Genomic DNA, 22,926 nt, shown 5'->3' with positions numbered 1-22,926 from the left:
GAATGAAAATACCATTTTTAGTTTGTTTAATTTGCAGCCCAAGAAAAAAATTAAGTTCACCCAGCATACTCATGTCAAATTCACTTGTCATGATTTTCCCAAATTCAGAACAAAGGGATTCATGGCTGGTCCAAAAATAATGTCATCAACATATATTTGGACTAGAATGAAAGAATCATTAAAATTCTTGATAAATAGAGTTGTGTCTGTGGTGCCTCTTTGAAAACCATTTTTCAAAAGAAAAGAGCTAAGTCTCTCATACCAAGCTCTAGGAGCTTGTCTCAAACCATAGAGAGCTTTTGATAATTTGAAAACATGGTTAGAAAGGTCTTTATGTTCAAAACCAGGTGGCTGCTCCACATACACTTCTCTATCTATCACACCATTCAAAAATGCACATTTCACATCCATTTGATATAATTTAAAACCACAAAAGGCAGCATAGGCTAAGAGAAGTCTTATGGCTTCCATTCAGGCAACATGGGAAAAGGATTCATCAAAGTCTATTCCTTCTTCTTGGTCATATCCTTGTGTCACTAGCCTTGCTTTGTTTCTTGCAATGCTACCATCCTCTCCTAACTTGTTCCGAAATATCCACTTAGTGCCGGTCACTTTCTTTTCATTCGGCCTTGGAACCAATGTCCACACTTGGTTCTTCTCAAACTCAAGAAGCTCATCCTCCATTGCTTTTACCCAAGAAGGGTCACTAAGGGCTTCATTAACATTTTGAGGCTCCATTTATGAGAGAAGAACAATGTTTGATCCTTCATTTGCCTTTTTTGTTGAAGACCGAGTTTTAACTCCATGAGAAATGTCCCCAATGACAAATTCCTCTGGATAATTCTTCAAGAATCTCCATTCATGAGGTCTGGCAGACTTGGAGGCAGATTCATGTACCAAGGGATTCTGGGTACTGCTGGTTTCAGGATCTCCTTCAGATTCATGAGACAAAACAGAATTGTCTCTTAAATTTTCAGCAGCTGCTATTTTTGGTTCAGGTTGACCAGAAGTTTCATTTTTATGATTTTGTGCAGTCTCATTGTCCTTTTGAGCTTGATTCCCTGCATCACAGTCTTCCAAAACACTTTGCACCAAGTTAGTATCACAAAATGTAACATGTATGGACTCCTCAATTATTCTAGCATCTTGATGATAAACTCTATATGCTTTACTAGTTGTAGAATATCCTACAAATAAACATTGATATGCCTTTGGATCAAATTCTCCCAAATTGTCTTTGTTATTTAGAACAAAACATTTACATCCAAAGATATGCAAGTAGTCCAAGTTTGGTGGGTATCCTTTCCAAAGTTCATAAGGGGTTTTCTTCAAAAATTTTCTTGTGATAGTTCTATTTAAAATGTGGCAAGCTGTGTTAACCGCTTCAGCCCAAAGGAATTTTGGAACATTGCTCTCACAAAGCATAGCTCTTGTCATTTTTTTAATACTTCTATTTCTTCTTTCCACAACACCATTTTGTTGTGGTGTTCTTGGACAAGAGAAGTTGTGAGATATTCCAAATTCCTCACAAAAGAATTCAAATAAATTGTTTTCAAATTCGGTTCCATGATCACTTCTTATAGAAGATATCTTTAAATCCTTTTCATTTTGAATTTTCTTGCAAAAGATTTCAAAGGCCGAAAAAGCTTCATTTTTGTGTGCAAGAAATAAAACCCAACCAAACCTAGAATAGTCATCCCCAATCACTAAACCATAATGTTTACCACCTAGGCTTTGAGTTCTTGTTAGACCAAATAAATCAATGTGTAGCAACTCAAGTGGCCTTTTAGTAGAGATGTCTTCCTTTGGTTTAAATGAACTTTTTGTTTGTTTTTCCATTTGGCAAGCATCACAAGTGATGTCTTTGTCAAACCTTATCAAAGGAAGACCTCTTACTAACCCTTTCTTTACAAGTTTGTTTATTTTAAACATACTTGCATGGCTCAATCTTTTGTGCCATAGCCATTTTTCAGATTCTTTAGAATGAAAGCAAGCTACATTTTGATCCTTTAGTTCATTAAGGGTAAGTCCATACACATTATTAAAACGCTTGGCAACAAAAAGCACTTCATTAGTCTTTTCACTTACAACACAGCACTCAAGTCTTTCGAAAGTCACTAAATATCCTAAATCACATAGCTGACTTATACTCAAAAGATTGTGCTTCAACCCACATACCAAAAATACATCATCAATGAAAGTAGAGTGTTCATTACCTACTTTTCCAACAACAATTATTTTACCTTTACCATCATCTCCAAAGGTCACAAAATCTCCATCATACTTGTTTAGTTTGATGAAGTAAGTTGACCTTCCAGTCATGTGCCTTGAGCATCCACTATCTAAGTACCACATATCCTTTTTGTTCTTGGATGCTAGGCAAATCTGCATGAGAAACTTCAAATAACTTTAGGTATCCAAATTAACTTGGATCGTTTGAAGTTAATCCATCTTGGTTGCCCAAGTGCATTGAAATCACACACAACATTGTAAATTTGGTTTCCAACAATTCTTTTTTTTAATGAAGCATTGTGAATATGAATGACCAAATTTTTTACAATTAAAACAATGATTTCTTGATACATGTTGCTAAAATTGAGATGAGCTACCATGCTGGAAATGATTAAATGGTTGAAATTTTCTGGTTTTTGGAAGATGTGCATTTCTTTTGACAAACTGATTTTTGTTATAATTATTCCTCTTTGCAAATGCATTTTCACCAGAATTTTTGAAAACTTTTGAACTTTTCGAAAATGAGGTTTTGTTGTAAAATGGTGGTTTCTTGAAAGCTACCTCATTTTTCGAGTTGAACCCCAAACCTGGCCTATTTGAAGTAGGTTCGATTCTTGGTGAAGGCTCAGTTTCGCTTGTGTAAACTTCATCAAATTTCTCCTCAAGTGTGGGAATATATCCAATACCAGATTTGTTGGATGAGGATTTAGTATTTGATAAAGGAGCCACAAATTTTATAGAGGAATAATTAGAAACTGCACTTTCCTTGGTTATATAACCCAATCCAGATTTTTCAAACAATGGTCTTTGGCTTGCAAGTAATTTGTCCAAGTTACTAGAGCTTTGCGCAAATTTTGCTAAGTCAGCATTCAACCTTTTAATCATATCATTTAATCTTTCATTTTCAGCAATTAACTCTTGAGAAGGATCCACAATGTGCTTTCCTTTCAATTTTTCAAGTTCAGATTTTAGATCTGTTTTCTTTAATAATGTCCAAAGCACATTCAGTTTCCTTCACTTTTTCTTTTAAGAAATCATTTTCAGCTTTTAACACATCCTTTTCAGATCTACACTTATTGTATTTATCTAGCAGTTTTGAGGTGTTTAGAGTGACATCATCAATAATGGCATGTAAATCATCTATAGACAAGTCATAGTAATTTACCTCATCAAGATTATTGTTTCCAGTCATGAAGCAGTCTTTGTCTTTGCCTTCAGAATCTTATGTTTCGTTTGAGCCGTTCTCAAGATCCTCCCAAGCTGCCATGAGCACTATTTTCCTTTCTTTCTTTCTTTGCCTTGTCCTCCTTCTTGAACTTTGGACAGTTTAGCTTGAAATGTCCAGCCTCCTTGCAATGATGACACGTCACTTTGCTCAAGTCCATCTTCTGTTCCTTTGAGCTTGAACCCTTGTACTTGCCCTTGTTCTTCATCATCCTTCTAAATCTCTTAACAAAAAATAGAAGCTCATCATCTGAAATACCATCACTAGACTCACTTTTTTTTGTTCTATGTTTGACTTGAGGGCTATTCCCTTTTTCTTTGAATCCGGGTTTGTGTGTGTGGTTTCATAGGCAAGGAGTTTTCCTCTCAGATCATCATAGGTTATAGGGCTTAGGTTGTTGCTCTCGGTTAGGACAGTGGTAGCGGTTTCCCAATCTTTTGTGAGGTTTCTAAGGAGTTTTCTCACTAGGATTTGTTCTGTGTAGTTTATACCCATAGCATCAAGGTTGTTGATTATGATTGAGAATCTCTCAAACACTTCATCAATGCTTTCTCCATCCTTCATGTTAAACATCTCGTACTCTTTTCGCAGTATATCAATCCTTGTTTTCTTGACTTGTTTAGTGCCTTCGTGTGTAACCTAGAGTTTTTCCCAGATTTCTTTGGCTGTCTTGCATCTAGACACCTTTCGGTACTCTTCAAAGCTGATAGCACAGTGAAGAAGGTTGATGGATTTAGCATTCAGCTCCATCTTCTTCTTATCGTCTTCATTCCATTCAACTTCTTCTTTTGGAGTCACCATTCCATCAGCACTTATTTTTGTTGGGATCTTAGGACCGCTTACAATAATCTTCCAAATGTTGTAGTCAATAGATTGGATGAAGATCCTTATCCTCTCTTTCCAATAGGCATAGTTCTTCCCGTTGAAGAAAGGAGGCCTGTTGTTTGACTGGCCTTCAGTGAGGGTGTAGGCAACTGTGGTTGTACCCAAGTTGTTCGTCATTGGATCTTTGCTCCAAGCGGTTAAGCTTGATTCTTGAGACCTTAGCTCTTAATACCAATTGAAGGTTGTAGTAAGCTTAGAGAAGGGGGGTTGAATCTATGTCTTTCTTTAATTTACTATGTTAACTCTTTCAAAGCAAACTTTCAATTCTGACTCTGTTTGAACTCGGCAGCGGAAATTTATGAGACAATTTATTTTTGTCTCATGAATATCAGAAAACACAACTGAGCAGAGAAGAGAAAAGCTAACACCATCATGTATCCTGGTTCGGTTGCCTTGTGCTATGCAACCTACGTCCAGTCTCCACCACAACAGTGGTGAAATTTTCACTATAGTTAAAGTATTACATACATCAATTTCACAGGATTGACACAATCCTTTTACATTCAAGTTCTAACCTAAAAGACATTGGCTATGCTAATACCTAACTCTTCACTCTTAGTGCTCACCCAACTAAGAAAGGGGTACCTCACTGGTACTTGATACAAGACACAAACTTACTTAAAGAAATCTGAAAATAACTCTAGACTTTTCTCCCAAGTGTATCACTCAGCCTCTTTCCACTTATTGGCTTTTACTTGAGCTCTCTCAATATGCCTTTTCACTCAAAAAATTACAGAAAGATAAATATTGAAAAGTAAAATACAATCTGTAAAACATGAAGGAGATTAACTTCTTCAACAACCTCTTTGCTATGTGATAAACCAGATTTGCATGTCTTTGATTCAGTTCTTTATTTTTAGCAGAATGCTTCTTTGAAAGAAAGCACTGTCCAAGTAGAGAAACTTCTTTAGAGAACTCTTCACAGAACGCAACTCACCAAACTCTGGTTCTCTCTCCTTACTTCTGAATGATGAAAGATCTTCTTTTATCTCCTTGCATATTGCTGGGTTCCTCTTCCTAGGTCAACTTCTTGAGCTTTGTGCTTCACCAACCCAACCGTTCACTTTCTCCCATTTTTTACTCAAATTAGGGACTTTACTTCTAACCTTCTCTTGTTGACCGAAAACCATAGGAAAGCATAAAATAGATATCCTCAATGGTAAACCCAGATCTTGGCCATTGAGAAGCTACTTGGTCTCCAAGACTCACTTGTGACCGTAGATACATAGCAGTGGGAGCAGAAATCAACTTTTCCATGAATCCTATTTTCGGACTAGCAGAGAGTTGGGAAGAAGAGAAGAAAATGAGATGCACGTAGATGGAAATAAAATCACATTTAGCTTCTGGCCTCTTCTTGATATGGATTGATGTGGCTGATTGGACTTCTACCATTTGCTTAACTTTTCTCTTTCTTGCTTCTTTGGTGAATAGCTTAGGGAAGAAGCTCTCTCTTTCTTCTGTGATTTCTCATCAAGAAAGGAAAAAGTGTACGTTGATTTGGTGAAAGCAAATGAGAGGGAATTGCTTGCTAAATTCAAGTCGGGCTTAGATCGGATCTTGATTTGCTTGGCCTGTCTGATTTCTTTCTTTATTTTTCTTTGGGCTTCTGTTTATGTTATAGCCCACCAGCCTTATTTATATTTTTCTTATTCACTTGGGTTGCTGTTTTATATATGTTTTGGCCTGCAACACTAAACCAACATAATCAACACTAATTAGGTAATTAGCTCAATAAACCAATGTTTTTCATCATCAATTATATTAGTTAATTTCTAACTCAACAGTTATCTATTTTATTTATTTACAGTCAGCATTAGATTTGATATAGTTATCGCAAATATCTATAATTATAGCAATTTATATCTACTTCGCATATAGCAATAGTATTATATATATTTATATATCTCCTTTTTTAGCTCTTTTCTAAAAATATTGGTATATAATTAATGTAGATAACATATATACTTAGCAAGTACCTCTATTGAATTAATTATAAAGGTTAATAAAAGATAATGCATATTTTTTTCCTAATTGTAGCAAGTAACTCCATTAAAAATATTGGCTAATTATTACCATGTACAATTAGTGTGTGTATGTGTGTGTGTATATATATATATACCAAGTAGTCGTGAATTATTACAATTATTTATCATCTAGAAAATTCGTACCTCAGACATAGTTCTTTTTTTTATTATTTTTTTCATACCTAATGGCTGCTAACTACGATTCTATCAACAGTATTACCTAACAATGAAAAAGTTTGGAAAATAAAAGCAAAGATTATAAGGTTATGGAAAGTCCCATCCAAATTTGACAAGAGCAAGACGGCTTACCTAGAAATGGTTATCATGGATGATAAGGTAAGTTGACTATTTTCCATGATTTTTTCAAGTGATGCTAGATCCAGTTTATAAATATTTTTTGGTTCATATTTTAAGTTTATTTGCTAAGTAAACCTTTGCACGAATCAAAGACAATGCGATTTAATAGAGTTATAAGTGCTAATAGCCTTTATATTTAATTTGTTTTACAGTATGATAAAATTCATTGTTCAATCAAGAATTATTTGGCAAAGATGTTTGAGAATGATCTGATCGAGGGGAAGGTTTATGTCTTGTCAAATTTTCTGATTGAGGAATCAAGCGGAATTTATCTTCCGACTGCACACGTGTGTAGAATAACTTTTAAGAAGGAGTCACGTATAGTCCATACAGTCGATGATCGTAAAATTTCTGACAATCATTTTAATTTTCTTGCTCATGATGATATATTGAGACAAACAAATAAAAAATCTAACTTATTTGCTACATAGTTAATTTGTATTATTATTATTGTGTTATTCATTTATTTGTCCTTAATTTCATGCTTTTAATTCATTTTTTTTAATTAGATGTTATTGGACTCTTGACTGAAAAAGGAGAACTTATATCATGGTCAAAAATAGGAAAAAGTGACCATTACATTGTGGTCAATCTCCATGATTTGCAGTACGTGAAGTTTTACAATTTCACAAATAGAATTTGTTTTGTAACAATTATAAATTCATATGCAAAATCTTTTATTCTTTTGTTATATATTACTACTTATTTCTCTTAATTTTCGCTTTTATTTAGAATTGAGGAAAAAATAAGATGCACACCATGGGATGAATTTGCAACTCAATTACTCAATCATCTACGTGATCACCAAGCAACTGAATACATACTTATTCTCCAATTTGCAAAAGTTAACAAGGGCATTGGTAAGTATATTGATTTAACCTTTTATTCAACATATTTATTTATATTATATTTGTAATCATATTATATTTATTTTTACGAATATATCTTTTTAAAAGATACTATTAACATTAACATATGATGTATTAAATAAATATATTAAAAATAACTATAACCTATAAAAAAAATAAAAATTAAAACCTAAATAGATATTAAAAAAAATACATCCATAGAACTTATTTTCTCTTTTTTTGATACGGGACACAATCCAAATAAACTCCATTTAGCCAAAAATCTTCCTAACCCTCCCAATTATTTTGACTTATTCTGAGTTTCTAACAAAGTTTGTTTGGAATGGAGAGCATCATACTTGGACTCATAGAAAGCAAGGGTATGCCATAGGAAGGATATCTTATATGCCACCAATGAATAAAAAATATTACTATCTAAGGCTACTTTTGAACATTCAAAAGAGATGCACGAGTTTCAGTGATCTAAGAATAGTTGATGGTGTAGTTTATAACTCCTTCAAAAATACATGCTATGCTCTAGAACTGTTGCAGGATGATAGAAAATTCATTAATACAATCTCTGAAGCAGGAACATGGCACTCTGCAACTTTTTTAAAGAGACTTTTTGTTGTTCTATTAACATCAAATAACATGAGTAGACCAGAGTTTGTTTGACAAAAAATTTGAAATTTTCTCTCTGATGACGTACGATACTAACAAAGAAGATTACTGCAAATGAAAGGTAATTATAATCTATTACGAATTTTTTTTTCATTGTAGAATTCAATTTAGCCTGTAATTATAACAAAAACATTGGATAATGAATGTTGAGAGTGATTCTCTAGAACAAAATGCCTTTTTTGGAACTAAAATTATCGTATATATGGCAAAATTGTTTGTTAGTGTTCATCCTCTTAATACATATTTTGATTCATTGTCGTAAATCGTATCTACTGTATCTAAGAAATCATAACTAACTCGAAATACGTTGAGTACTTGCATTTGCATCGGTTTTTTCTGTACTTTTTTTTATGTATTATAATGATTTTGATATCTATGTTAATCACAACAATAATTTTTAAAAGGATATGTTACAAATGAAGTATTTTTAGACCAAAAACAATTAGTGTTATTTATTATTCAACAATGCATTTCAGATTTTTTTATTAGAGACTTATTTAATAAATTTTCAAATAATTATGTCATTTTAAATTGAAAAAATATAGATTTGATGATGTCAAAAGTCTAAATAAAAGATATTGCACTTGCAAAAATTGAAGATTTGCTTCAGTCAAATGGCAGGTCATTGAAAGAATATTGTGGAATACCATATCTTCCAGAAAATTTGGTGTCCAGCTTAGAAGACATAATTATAATGGAAGAGTTGAACTTTGATATTAATGCTCTTGCGAGTGAACAAATATGAAGAATTAATAGAAGACTGAATTATATCTTGCCTTGAGCCTCTGGGAATCACAGGTAAAATTTGTCTAAAGTCTCCTCTGAGGACAATAACTTTACCTCCAAATTGCAAATGAGCATTATATGAATCTGAGCACCTCAAGATGTCTCTGAGATATTTGTCTAAAGTTTCGTAACAATACTTACTTATTATTAGAGCTTCATCCCATATGATTAATTTGGCCTTAGTTATTAACCTTGCAAGAGGACTTCCCTATTTAATGTTACACAAAGAATCTTCATTTATGGTCAAAAAAATTTTAAACCTTGAATGTGCAGTTTTTCCATTAGGCAACAGAAGTGCAGCAATCCCACTTGAAGCAACATTTAACAATATATTATAAAAAAATTTGATTATGAAAAATTTAAAAGAAGAACATTTAAACAAAGCACTAATCTTTGAAATTGCATTTTCAAGGATGACATAATTTTTTGAAAACTAAACCTAAATTGAAAAAACTCAATCTCATTATATGCTCCACTTCGAAGATTTTATGGCTGACGTAGAAAGCATAGAGGAGATAAAATTTGAACTTGGCCTATAAATTTTCTTAGAAGCAATTGCTCTATAAAAAAGCGAGCTCCTCCTAAGAAAAAAACTAATTTTACCCCCATTTCATTGGGTTGGTCATAATATATGAATAGATCCAACCATCCTTTAGTCAAATAGAGTTCATTGTCCTTTTGTTAAACTCTTACATCCATGTAATTAGAACCCGAATCAGTGAATACAACTTGATGTGGTATTTGATGGATGTGGTACATTGTAAACGATTGCGACAAAAGAGAATCGCACTATAAGGTTAGATGAAAAAAATAAGCATGAGTAAGAACAATAATCAAATTATCAAAAGAATAATAAAATGGGTATATCAATAAAATATCATAAAAAATTATAACTTGTACCTTAGAAGAATAGTTTTCAATAGAAAACAAAAAATACATCCATATTCTATGAAGTTGTTAATGAAGAATAATATATTAAAAAATTAAATAAAATATTTTACTTCTAAAACTTAGACTCATAAAACTTATATTAGTGTATGTATCCGTGCTATGCACGAAAAATATTTAATATTTTATTTATATTTGAGATATTTTTTAAAAATATATATTTTAATATATTTAATTTTAAATTAAGCTCCATTTATTTCTTCTTTATTCATGTGAATACCAAACAATAATATATATCAAAGAAATTCATAAAATAATTGGATTAATTGAAAAAAAGGCATAATATGCAATAAATTAATGTCTTACTTTTTATGAAAAATGTGCGTACATATTTTTTTTGTCTTTAATATTGATCGTTGCACATTTAATTTATAGGTTGTATCTCTATTCCTGTATCAAATAAAATTTAAATATTATTTATATAAAATTTTCTATCCAACTAAAAAAAATAGAAATGAAAAACACAACAACAAAGAGATACTATTTGATTATACTGTACCTGATCATTTCTATTTATCAAAGACTTCTCTATACTTAACTTTAATCGTACAATTTTCAAAGATCTCTCATGATTCTGAATTAAAACCTTTATCCCTTGCTTGCTCTTAACTCTTGAAAATGTTACATATAACTGTCCATGCATAAAAATCAATCTCGATAAGTATAGATCCACAGTTTTTAGCATATGTCATTGAGTCTTGTTGATTATCATACCAAAAGACACTATCAATGGAAATTATTTTCTCTGAAACTTGATTGGAATGTTATCATTATTTGGAACCATAATAATCCTTGAGATTAATGCAATTCCTCCTATTTTGATCTCTGTTAGTATTTTGCATTCAACCAAGTGATTTTCAAATCTCCTAACCTGTAGTCGTGTACCATTATATAAGTCATCTGATTAGTCTATGTTCTTAAGTAACATCACCGGAACACCAATATAAATTACAAAATAATATATTATTTAGAATTTATAGTTATGTATGTATGGCTAAAAATACTATAGAAAAGAAATAAATACTTATAGTCAAAACTCTTAAGCTTTCTAAATTTTAATATAATAATAGACTGTCTATTTAGATAATTTTGCATGTATTCAATAAATTATTTTGTGAAATTTTCTGACAATGTGCATCTCAATTTAGGTCCATTTTTATATCATATGAAGACAAAATAGTTAAAAACATAATAACGATTAGAAATATAACAAACAAACTTAATAAAACTATCACAATTATTTTAATTTATCCCATCTCATCAAGTTCTAATACAATAAAAGAAAAATGACTTATAAATTTATTAGAGATCTCTAAATGTTAGTATAAATTAATGAAATCTCTATAAAATTCAATTATTAGATTACACATCATACACAAATCACAAAATGCTAAAACATAAATTATACCCTAATCTAACCTTATTATTTATTCTAGTGGTAACAAACTTTATCCACTATCAATTCCATTTTTTTTCAAATCAACCTAATTGTTGTATGATTATTTAGTTATCACTAGACATACGTCATGTTTATCATTTTTGTTATTTGTGTATGATGTGTGAACTAATCGAATTTAGTAGAGATTACATTAATTTATACAATAAAAAATATTATACTTAATAAAAAAAATGTAGGTAAAATATTATGTATTTATAAATAAGTTTTTTGGTTGTTGGCCACACAATAGTCTCAAGCAAAAAATTTGATTAAACATAACAAATACGTTTAATAATATCATGTCTCTTGTTAAACTATTATAGGACCGGTACAACAATTTAATGTAAATTGTGATAGGATGAAAAGATTTACTTATTTAAATTTAAAACACTTCACAAAATTAACAAATAATAAATAAATAAATTTTATAAATATTTTATTTTAATTCAAAATAATGCATTCTTATGAGTAATTAATGTTTGAGTAATTCTTCGCATACAAGCGATTAAGGCTTGTAAGCCTTACAAGTTCAATTAAAACTAACGCTCAAAACACGCTTTCAACCATTCTTCTTCCTCTTCGTCTTCTCCTTCTTTTCTTTCGTTTCTTGCCTTCTCTTTCTCCTTCTTCTTCTTCTTCTTGCTACACGTTCTTCTTCCTCTTACTCTTCTTCTCCTTTTCTTTCGTTTCTGCACGTTCTTCTTTCTCTTACTCTTCTTCTTCTCCTTTTCTTTCGTTTCTGCACGTTCTTCTTCATCGTCTTCCTCTTCTTCTTCATTTACATTCTTTTCTCTCTGTTTTATCTTTTTTTTTTTCGATTTTTCATGGTGAAATCGTTTTTGAAGAAGAAGAAGCAGTAGAAGATGAGGAGGAGAAAGAGAAAGAGTTCTGAATTATGCATAAGATGTATTTTAACGAATTTTGGGTGTATTTCTTTAAATCCTTTGGGTATATTTTCTGTAATCCTTTGGGTGTATTTTCTATAATCGTTTGGGTGAATTCCTGTAATTCTTTGGATGTATTTCTATAATCATTTTGGGTGTACTTCTGTAATCGTTTGGGTGTATTTCTGAAGTTCCATTATCTTCAAAAGAATTACAGAAATACACCCAAAGGATTACGAAAAATACACCCAAAGTATTTAAAAAATACACCCAAAATTCGTTTTCTCTTTCTCTTCATCTTCTGTTGCTTCTTCTTCTTCAAAACGATTTCAAAGCTTGATTTCAGAAACCATAAAAATCGAAAAAAAAAAACGAAAAAGAAGAAGAGGAAGAGAAAGAGGAAGAGGAAGAGAAGAAGAAGAGAAGAAGACGAAGTGGAAGAGGAAGAGGAAGAAGAAGAACCGTTCTGAGTGTAGCACTTTGAAAACAGGAAACATTGAATAATGCATTAAAAGGCCTAGTAACTTGTAAGACTTGTATGTGTAGCACTCCTCTTAATGTTTATACCATTTAAAATTCTTGAGAAAATAAACTCCATTCATGATAAAATTATAATAAAATTACTCTCATTTATAGAATAGAATGGTAACTTTTGTATAAAAAAATCTTGTCCAAATAAAATAATCATCCTCAATTGCAATGAAAATAATTGACAATACATCATAGGACATATTGATTAAAAAATTCTCGGCACCAATTTTTCCCATCTCCAACTTGAATTACAAATGGAAGTAGAACAAATAATTAGAAATTCACAATTTAAATAAGAATCATTTATATATTTACCTAATGATCAAAATATATAATATTTATAGACCAATAATTAGAAATTCACAATTCAAATAAGAATCATTTATATATTTACCTAATGATCAAAATATATAATATTTATTGACCATGAAGAAGCTCAAAATTTTCAAAGTTGACAATTAGCAGCTAGTAAAACTTGTCGATGTTCAATTTTAGGGTCATTTATTTTATTGAAACAACACAGAAGTACAGAACATTGTCAATTGATATTCTGAAAGAAAATTTTGAAGCACTTCCAGTCTAAAACCACCATTCACAAATCGAAAATTATATTAATGGAGCTAAGTTAATGATAGAAGCTAGAACACTAACAAATTCCATAATATCTGTAAACAGTGCTCATCAGATGTCAGTTATGTCTATCATTGTGCTAATACACACTCAGTTATGTCTATCATTGTGCTAATACACACTGCACTATTTCATGAGTATTGAAATTATATAACATCCGAGTTTTCCTTCGTGAAGAAACCATAAACACACAAATAGAACATGAACCTAAATTCAGATTCCACAACTTAGGCCTGAGAAGTACCAGCATCCTGAATAAATACATTAAAAGAGAATCTACATTAACTCCAATGCAAATAATCAATGAAAAAAATAGACTACCGCAACCACATGAAATATAAGGAGAAATGTTTAAATACAATACTCAATCAAAACTATGAAATACTTGAAGCCAATTATCAATATATATACAAGGAACATGAAGCTAAAATCAAATGAAATATCTTCATCTTGACAAAAAAAAAAAATTAGATACAATATCATTAATAGTTTTGATGATTTATGATAGGCAGTAGCTATGATTACTCATGCAAGGAACTTAACAATCATAGATATATGATAAAGTAATCACAAAGCAAAACCATACTATCAAAGTAAAAATGTATCCACACACACAAACAACAAAGTCATAATTAGAATAAACAAATTAAAATGCCAAGATACACCCAAAATATGGATAAATGATGATGGTACCTGCGCATTACCAATCACACAGAACTGGACTTTGATATAATCATTGAATGTTTTCCATACTTTGCTGTAAAAGGTTTGAGGTGCATCATCACCAGAGCGTGCATTGAAAGTAATGTAAAACATAAGGCCAGCAACAGCACCAGCATTAACGCTGACAAGCTTATCAAACTCAAAATTCACCTTCTACATAGTAATAACAACAATAAAAATAATCATTAGTGAATGAGATTATAGACATAAATAAAACACAATAAAGCAAAAACCATCATAGACACAACATTTTTGCGATTGTAGATTCGCAAGCTTTTCTGAATCATATCCTTCACAAGTTTCTGCCTATACTTATCAGTCATCGAATAGGGTCCAACTCCGCCACACAATCTACCTCCATAGTCAGGAACAATGAATCCCTGTAAACAACATAAAGATAAAAAACCCTAAAGAGTTAAATTATGAGATTATCAAAAAAAAAAAGCGTGTGGTGAATTTAAAAGAACCTGACTGCGGAAGAACTGTCTATAATATTCATGAATTTGTTCATCAGTGAGTTTCTCATCAGGCGGACGGTGTACAGTAGAAGTTTCTTTCACCGTTTTCTTCGGTTTACCATCCCCATCATCCCTACCTCTTTTAGCTCCGACAGAAGCCTTACTAGTCGGACGGTGTACAGTAGAAGTTTCTTTCACCGTTTTCTTCTGTTTACCATCCACATCATCCCTACCTCTTCTAGGTCCGACAGGAGCCATATCTCTCTCTAACTGTCAATTTCAGAATCAATCAATAAATAATAACGAAACAGGATAGAAGCACACGGAGTTTCAATTCAATGATGCACAAAATCAAACGTGTGAATCGGAGAAGAGAAGGCGGAGTACTTACGACAATCACCGGAGCGTATGATATGAACAAAGAGGTCGACGATTCTGATTCTGGTGAATTGGGGTTAGGGTTTTTATTAATTCTGATTCTGTTTATTGGGCTTAAGGCTTATACGTTAGCCTTTTTATTGGGCTGCTTGTTGGGTTTATTTTCATGATTTTTACTACTAGGTAGATGTTCTTGTAGGTTTATAATTGGTTCCGTTGTCCGGCGGCGCAGGAAGAGTGGGAACAAATCACTTCGTTCAGGCCTGGCGATAAGCGCGAAGCTTCATTGAAACTCGACGCGAAGTTTCAATGTCGGCAGGTTCGGACTTCAAGCGACAACGGTGATGCAGGATTCGACGGCGTGGTGGACGAAAACAGAGGCGCATGCGACGGCGGCAGGGAAGGCAAGTACCACGACACAGGCGTGGGCGAGGTTGCGGTCGACGATAGTGACGCAGGCGACGACAACGTGGCAGGCGAAGGCAATGAAATGGACGACGGTGGGGATAGGGGCAGTACCGCAGTAGCGCTTCACAAAGAGAAGAAGATCGCACCTTGAATCGCATGCTTCATAGACAAATCCGTGTGTTTTATAATCCGGGTCCGGTTGGATTTGGAGCTTCGCTCTCTTTGGATCTGGGCCGGCTTGGCGGTCCGGGTCTTGACAAAAAACAATTTGGTTCTGTTTCATTTTATTTAATATTTATAGCAACAAAAATTTGGTATATTCTTATATTAATGTATCTTTGATATATATAGTATTTAATTTTAACTGCAATAGTTAAAAGAGAAATAGTAATATACATATAAATTTAGTTAACATGTCTTCAAATTACGTACCAAAAAAATTGTATAAAAATATAAATTTCTAAAAAATGATTAAAAGATGTTGAGCCTTCTTAATAATGTGAATAAAATATACATAAGTATATATTATTATATTATATAACAAATCATTACTATTTTGTGCTTGCTCTTAAACTAATTGCATATATACACAACATAAATAATAATTGTGAATCTTAGTTCATCTCCAAATTTTCTCTTAATATTTAAAATAATAAAAATTTAAATACATATGTTATTTTTTTAATATAGTATATACTGGTCTAACGAAAAATAAAACGATGTAATAATAAGAAAGGAAAAAAAAAGACAGATAAATTTAAATACATATGTTAAAGAAAGGTTGCGATTATATATTTATTAGAAGAACAGATAATAAAAAATAAATTTATAAATTATTATATATTTATATAAGTTTTTTGGTTTACAAGCTATACAAGTTGCTCCAATTAAAAAAAAAAAAAACACGCGTCCCTTCCTTTCCGCCACTTCTTCTTTGACGCCATGCTCGCCGTTCAAGGTAACTGCAATTCACAACTCTAGTGTTGAAAAAAATTAGTATTAGGTAAGTGTTTTTTGTTGTGTTTGAAATCAATAAGCTCTTTGCACTTGTAGATATTGTACACGTGGTTTTCCTTTGCCATCAACATGATTGCAATGATGGATCATCAACTTCTAAGTTCACGATTAAGTGTTTTTGTGACTCGTTCTCCAGAATAGGAGATCTACCGGCAACGCTCAAACCGGTGGATGGCTATGGTTTATTGATTCAACAGAAAAAAAGAAGAAACATTATTTAAGGTACTGTTTTACTGTTCTTCTAGGTTTTTCTTCTAAATTGTCTCTGCCATGTGCCTCATCCTTAACCAGCAAAGCATTAAAAGATTTCAAGAAGAAATATATTGTCTTCCCCCTGTTTTGGGTGTATTTCTTAAACTCTTTGGGTATATTTCTATAATCCTTTGGGTGTATTTCTGTAACCGTTTAGGTGTATTTCTGTAATCCTTTCTGTAATCATTTGGATGTATTTCTGTAATCGTTTGGATGTATTTATGTAATCGTTTGGGTGTATTCCATTATTTTCAAAACGATTTCAAAGCTTGATTTCAGAAACCATGAAAATCGAAAAAAACGAAGCAAAGAGAGAACGCACGAAAAAGATCCAACAAATTTGACGAAAAACTCGAAAAAAGAAACGAAATCTTTTGAAAAATGGAAGTTATATATTTGTGCGTTAATTGATTTAAATTGATTTAAAATTTTATTAAAAAGGCACGTAAAATAAGCAGCGTGTTTAATGAATGGATTTTGTTTAGACTTGTAAAACTTGTAAATACAAAACACTTATATGTAGAGATTTATTCTTTATAATAAGTGCCAAGTCTTGCATTGCCTTTCCCTCAAATTATCCCTGGCTTTCTATATAAATAAATTAGCAAAAAGTTCGCGCATAAGCGTGAGTAAGAGACAATTTTTTTATAAATTTGTTGATCTCAAATTATAATTATATTATTAATAATGGATGTTTACGTATTATTGATTTGTATAAAAATATTTGACGTAAAAAATTTTAAATCACCTATTTAAATTTTAAAATAGTAGAATATGTGATATATGACAAAAAAATATAGAAATTGGATAATAATAATATATTTGTTATATATATATTGAGCTTGGAAATATGATTATAATAATAATTTAATTTGTTTATAAAAAATTAATATATAAAATTTAAAATGGTTAATGCCTTTAATAATAGTGTTACTGTGGGTAACCAGAGATTAATGGATTGGATGGTGTTGGTTGGCCCAATCGCTTGAAAGAAGAAGCCTTCGAGTGGGTCTGCACCTCGGGCCCTCCGTCCGACTTGCTCGTATGAGGAGAAGGGGGTGGTACCTGCAAGGACACTCTGATGCCTAAGTCAGCACGGGGTTAAACAGGTTTAGAATGTATTGGAACTTAGAGATACCTGAGGGGTGTTAGCGTATTTATAGTGGCGAACCAATAACCACCGTTGGAGTAGTGCCACCCTTTTAGGGTGTTAACCGTCCCTTTATCTTAGGGAGGTTAAGATATGGCTCTGTAAAGTAGGTAGAGAGATTCTTGGGGCAGTTACTCTTTTGAATGAGTGTTTATCTACCAGCTAACCCTCGTACCCGACTTCTTTATAGCAAGTCGTGGTGAGTACCGACTTCATAAGACGAAGATTGGTACTGAGTGAGGCCCAACCCTTTGGTTTAGACCTTTTGCTTAATCCTGGGCCTTTATTATTGGGCCAGGGTATGAACAGTGCCCCTACTCGAGCCCAATTTTCTTTTCAAGATTTGGGTTCGAGTATTCTACTCGGGATCGTTGTCGACTTGTAGGAGGACCGACGTGATGATCTGAAACCGACGTGGCTTTTCGTGGCTTTTCGTGGCCTTTCGGTTCTGACAGTTACGTCTAATCAAGCATCGTGTCCGTTAGGGATGTGCGTAGGGATTGATGGCCTTGGTAACGGTGCATTCTCATTAATGGCTGCCCCGCTTTTACCATTATGCCCCTAACGTGCCTATAAATACTTTCTCTTTCTTTCCTTGTCTCGTTTCTTTGATTTTTCAAATTTTCACTTTCATCCGTGAAGCATTTTCATATCGGTTTGTGGGACTTCTTTCGTTGAAGGCTTTTCATCCTCTCCTACCTTTTTTCCGGCAAAGGTTGGTTCTTTCTCCTCTCCCTCTGTTAATTGCTTTTGCTTGCATGTTTTTTGTTTTCTTTGGAGAGGGAGAAGTGACGTTGTAGGCTTCTGTTAAGTTTCGTATCCCCTTAGGGACTCGTTTTTTATTCTTTTTCTTTTTTCCTTTGTAGGTTTTCGTCGCATTTTTAGAAAAAATGTCTTCTGTAGAAGTTCTTGCTCAGTGGGTTGATGTTACGGTCCTGGGGGAGGAACCCTTGGTTGATGCTGAGTTCATCACCCATCTTCGCACTCATCATCGCCTTTGTACTCTTGAGGAGGATGAGCCCAAGTATGAGTTGGTAGCCCCGGATCTGGAAGACCGGGTTTGTTTTGGGAGGGATTCCGAGGAGGTCCCTCATTTTTTCTATATGTATGAGAGCATGATTACCAGTTTGGGTGTTTTTCTTCCGTTTTATGAATTTGAAATGGCTGTTTTGCGCCACTGTCGTGTTGCCCCTACCCAATTTCACCCCAACTCTTGGGGTTTTTTGAAAATTTATCAATTTATAAGTCACGCTTTGGACTTTCCGACTTTTTTGAGGATTTTCTTCTATCTTTTCCACATGACTAAGCCCTTCAGTGGGTTAAATAACAAGCAGCAATGAGTGTCTTTCCGAGCCATACAAGGTCGGAGAATCTTCACCCTTTTTGACGAATCCTTCTATGACTTCAAAAATTATTTTTTCAAGTGCAAGCTGTAGAGGGTCACCACCCCTTTTTCTTAGATGAGAATTCTTCCCCTCGCTTTCCCCTCTATTGGTTGGAGGTCTCCCCCTGTGAGAAGTATGGTCTGGACGACCTAGACGAGGTGGAGGCGGCCATTGTGGGGTTTTTCCAAGAAGTGTGGGGGAGGGCCCCATACTTGGATACTAGAAAATTCCTCCAGGGATCGCCAAATTTTGTTCGGTCGCAACTAGGTAGTTTTTATACATGTATATACGTTTCTTATTTTCAACTTGTATCTGCCGACTTGAGGTTTGTCGACTTGTTGTTTTTGCTAATTGTTTCTTTTGCAGATATGGCAAGGAGGAATGCTCAAGAATCTTACCAAAGAGTTTAGGAGGCTAAGGCAAGATCTCGGGCTAGGACTGGTGGAACCAGGGCGATCGTCTCTCCTCCTCCTCCTCCTCCTCCTCCTCCTCCTCACATGGGGACTCCTTCCCAGCCCATTGTGATTTCTTCTTCAGCTTTGTCTCGGCCACTCCCCTCCGCCCGACTTCATTCTGAGCCAGAGAAGAAGAAGCGCAAGACTTTAGAGTCTGGCTCTTCTTTTGATGATGGGGTTAAGGCGGATGCTCTTGCATTCGTCCGAAAGAACATCTATCCTCATATAAGTATGGATGATGTCTCTGTTCGGAACCACCTTACCACTCTGGCTGAGGAGAGTTTTAGGGCGTCAGGTGTTTGTGGCAAGCTCTTGGATATTTTTGAGAAGACTCCTCTCAGCTCTTTGGGGTTAACCTCGAAGGTTGAGGAGCTGGAAGGAAGGCTTCTTGCTTATCAAGAGCATGAGAGGGAGTTGAAGGAGGAGGTCGCTAAGCTGAAGGAGGAGAGAGATACCCTTTGGGAGAAGGAGAGTAAGTTGCAGGCCCAATGCAACATGGAGGCGGGTTTGAGGAAGGCAGCACAGGAGAGTTACCAGAGTTTATTTCAAGATCTTGTGTCTGTGAGGAAGGACTTGTTGAACTCTCGGAATGCATATGCTGAGTTGGAGAACTCTATTGCTGATGGCACCGAGGAGGCTTGGAGGATTTCCAAGGAGCAGGTCGGAGTCATTGCCCCTGACCTGGACCTTTCTCCTCTAGATCCGGACAAAGTCGTCATTGATGGTGCTATTGTGGATCCTCCTGCCCCCGTAATTATTTTCGAGTCAGAATTGAAGACTCGGGGGCAGATGATTATGGAGTCCCCTCCTCATTCTAAAGACGCTCCGAGCTCTTCTGTTGTTCCTCCGACTTCCTCTTCATCTCCTGTGGTTGCCTCTCTTCCCGGTCCTGGTGGCGCTTTTCCTGACTCTGGTGGTGGTGATCCGTCTACTCCTTTGCAGAAATAACTTTATATGGCTATATGGGGGCTCGGCCTGTGAGTCCCCCCTTTTTTAAACTCTTTATATCTTGTTTGTTGGTGGTGTTTGAACAATTTCTTTTGGCCTTTTAAGGCTGTTAACAAAATATTTAAAAAATACCCTTTTTTAATAAGGGTTTTAAGTTAACAAAACACCCTTTTTTGGATAAGGGTTTAAGTTACCTTGTGCATGCTTTTCTGATTTTGATTTTTCGAAATCCCCTTGATCTTTTCTTGAAAACCTTTCCCCTTGGCTTGTCTGTTTTTCAGAGCCTTTTTGTTTAAGGACTTTAGGACAGCCTTTGAACTTTTTCCTAGGTTTTTTCAATCTCTTTTTTGTTATTCCTTATACTCAACTTTGCTTTATTGAGTTCTTATGACTTAGGTTATTTTTGCGATGCGTTTTTCTTCTACTCGGTTTTTCATTCTGATTTACGGGTCGAAGTGTTTCCGAGTTTCTTACGATCAACTTTTATAACCTCTTTACACCGACTTGTACCTCGTCGTTTTATCCTGACGACCATCTAGGTCGGTTCATGGGATTTTCACGTTTTGTCGAGCTTAAGTCGGCGCGTTTCGTAGAAAGAAAGAGAAAACAAAGAAGGAATTTATAAGAGATATTTGTAAGATGAAAAAGATCTTTATTAATTGGGGAGGTACTCTATTGCTACTAAGAGTTTTTGACAATCTATTTCCCTTAGTCCCTACTATGATGCCTCGTTAAAAACCCTTCTCCAGAAAAAACCCTTTTATTTTGGGAAAAAATCATGAAGTTGGGAAAAGAGTACATCAGGGAGTAGAGTTAACTGTAGTACCTTTTCATATTACAAGCATGCCACGACCTAAGTAACTCGGTGTCGTTCAAGTCGGTCACCTTGTAGTAGCCTTTTCCTAGGACCTCACTAATTTTGTATGGTGCTTTCCAATTAGCAACAAGCTTTCCTTCCCCAGACTTGTTGACTCCTATATCGTTCCTGATCATTCGGGGCAAATGTTCTTCGAATGACTTTTTTGTTGTACCTTGTAGTCATCCTTTGTTTCAGCGCTGCTTCTCTTATCTGGGATTGTTCTCGTACTTCGGGAAGTAGGTCGAGCTCTTCTTTGTGCCCCTGTATGTTCCCGATCTCGTCGTGGAGAATTACCCTTGGGCTTTGTTCATTGATTTCTATTGGTATCATGGCTTCTATGCCATAAACTAGTCGGAAGGGTGTTTCTCCAGTGGCGGATTGGGGGGGTCGTCTTGTAAGCCCATAGCACTTGTGGGAGCTCTTCAGCCCAGGCTTCTTTTGCCTCTTGTAATCTTTTCTTTAGCCCTGCCAGTATGACTTTGTTGGCTGCCTCGGCTTGCCCATTGGCTTACGGGTGCTCCACCGAGGTGAACTGGTGTTTGATTTTCATACTGGCTACTAGGCTTCTGAAGGTAGAATCGGTGAATTGGGTTCCATTGTCTGTAGTAATGGAATAGGGTATCCCATATCTTGTGGTGATATTTTTGTAGAGGAACCTTCGACTTCTTTGAGCAGTGATGGTGGCCAATGGTTCTGCTTCTATCCACTTTGTGAAGTAATCTATTCCCACGATCAGGTATTTAACTTGTCCTGGTGCTTGGGGAAAAGGACCTAACAAATCCATTCCCCATTTTGCAAAGGGCCATGGAGAAGTGATACTGATGAGCTCCTCTGGGGGAGCCACGTGGAAATTTGCATGCATCTGACATGGTTGGCACTTTTTCACAAATTCTGTGGCATCTTTCTGCAAGGTCGGCCAGTAGAATCCAGCTCGGATTACTTTCCTGGCTAGTGACCTTGCTCCGAGATGATTTCCGCAGATTCCACTGTGGACTTCCTCTAACACCTCGGTGGTTCTTGAGGTCGGTACGCACTTTAACAATGGTGTTGATATCCCCCTTCTGTAGAGAATATTTCTCATCAAAGTGTAATGTTGTGCTTTCCTCCGGATTTTCCTGGCCTCTTTTTCCTCTTTTGGAAGGATGTTAAATTTTATGTATTCGACCAAGGGGTTCATCCATCCGAGGTTTAAACCAACTATCTCCAGGACTTCTTGTTTGTCTTCTATTTTTACCACTGAGGGTTCCTGGAGGGTTTCTTGGATCAGGCTTTTGTTATTCCCTCCTGGCTTGGTACTTGCTAACTTGGATAGGGCGTCCGCTCTGCTGTTTAGATCCCGAGTTATGTGTTTAACCTCGGTTTCTGCAAAGCGCCCAAGGTGCTCCAGAGTTTTCTCCAAGTACCTCTTCATATTTGGGTCCTTT

General features: G+C 34.6%; 1 protein-coding gene across 2 annotated transcripts; it reads right to left on the bottom strand.

Moving 5' to 3' along the window:
- Positions 1 to 13,464: 13,464 nt before the first annotated feature.
- On the bottom strand, positions 13,465 to 15,586 carry LOC107460093 (uncharacterized). 2 transcript variants are annotated; one of them, XM_021128413.2, is made up of 5 exons: positions 15,042 to 15,586; positions 14,660 to 14,920; positions 14,441 to 14,572; positions 14,163 to 14,345; positions 13,465 to 13,720 (listed from the first exon to the last, which is right to left on the bottom strand). In XM_021128413.2, exons 2-5 carry the CDS (start codon positions 14,906 to 14,908, stop codon positions 13,697 to 13,699), a joined length of 588 nt encoding a protein of 195 aa, XP_020984072.1. In that variant the 5' UTR covers positions 14,909 to 14,920; positions 15,042 to 15,586; the 3' UTR covers positions 13,465 to 13,696. The 2 variants fall into 2 exon arrangements, with proteins under 2 accessions (XP_020984072.1, XP_020984073.1); XM_021128414.2 differs by having other exon boundaries at positions 14,163 to 14,342.
- Positions 15,587 to 22,926: the final 7,340 nt, after the last annotated feature.

Source organism: Arachis duranensis, chromosome 8 (genome assembly GCF_000817695.3).
Source record: "Arachis duranensis cultivar V14167 chromosome 8, aradu.V14167.gnm2.J7QH, whole genome shotgun sequence".
Lineage (NCBI taxonomy): Eukaryota > Viridiplantae > Streptophyta > Magnoliopsida > Fabales > Fabaceae > Arachis > Arachis duranensis.
The sequence above is the reverse complement of the archived record's forward strand: the minus strand, read 5'-3'. Positions and strand labels throughout refer to the sequence as shown.

Coding starts and splice junctions, on each gene's coding strand:
- LOC107460093 (XM_021128413.2), bottom strand. CDS start 14,908: ATGGCTCCTGTCGGACCTAGAAGAGGTAGGGATGATGTGGATGGTAAA. Junction 14,573..14,659: donor GACAGTTCTTCCGCAGTCAG/GTTCTTTTAAAT, acceptor TGTTGTTTACAG/GGATTCATTGTTCCTGACTA. Junction 14,346..14,440: donor GAATCTACAATCGCAAAAAT/GTTGTGTCTATG, acceptor ATTACTATGTAG/AAGGTGAATTTTGAGTTTGA.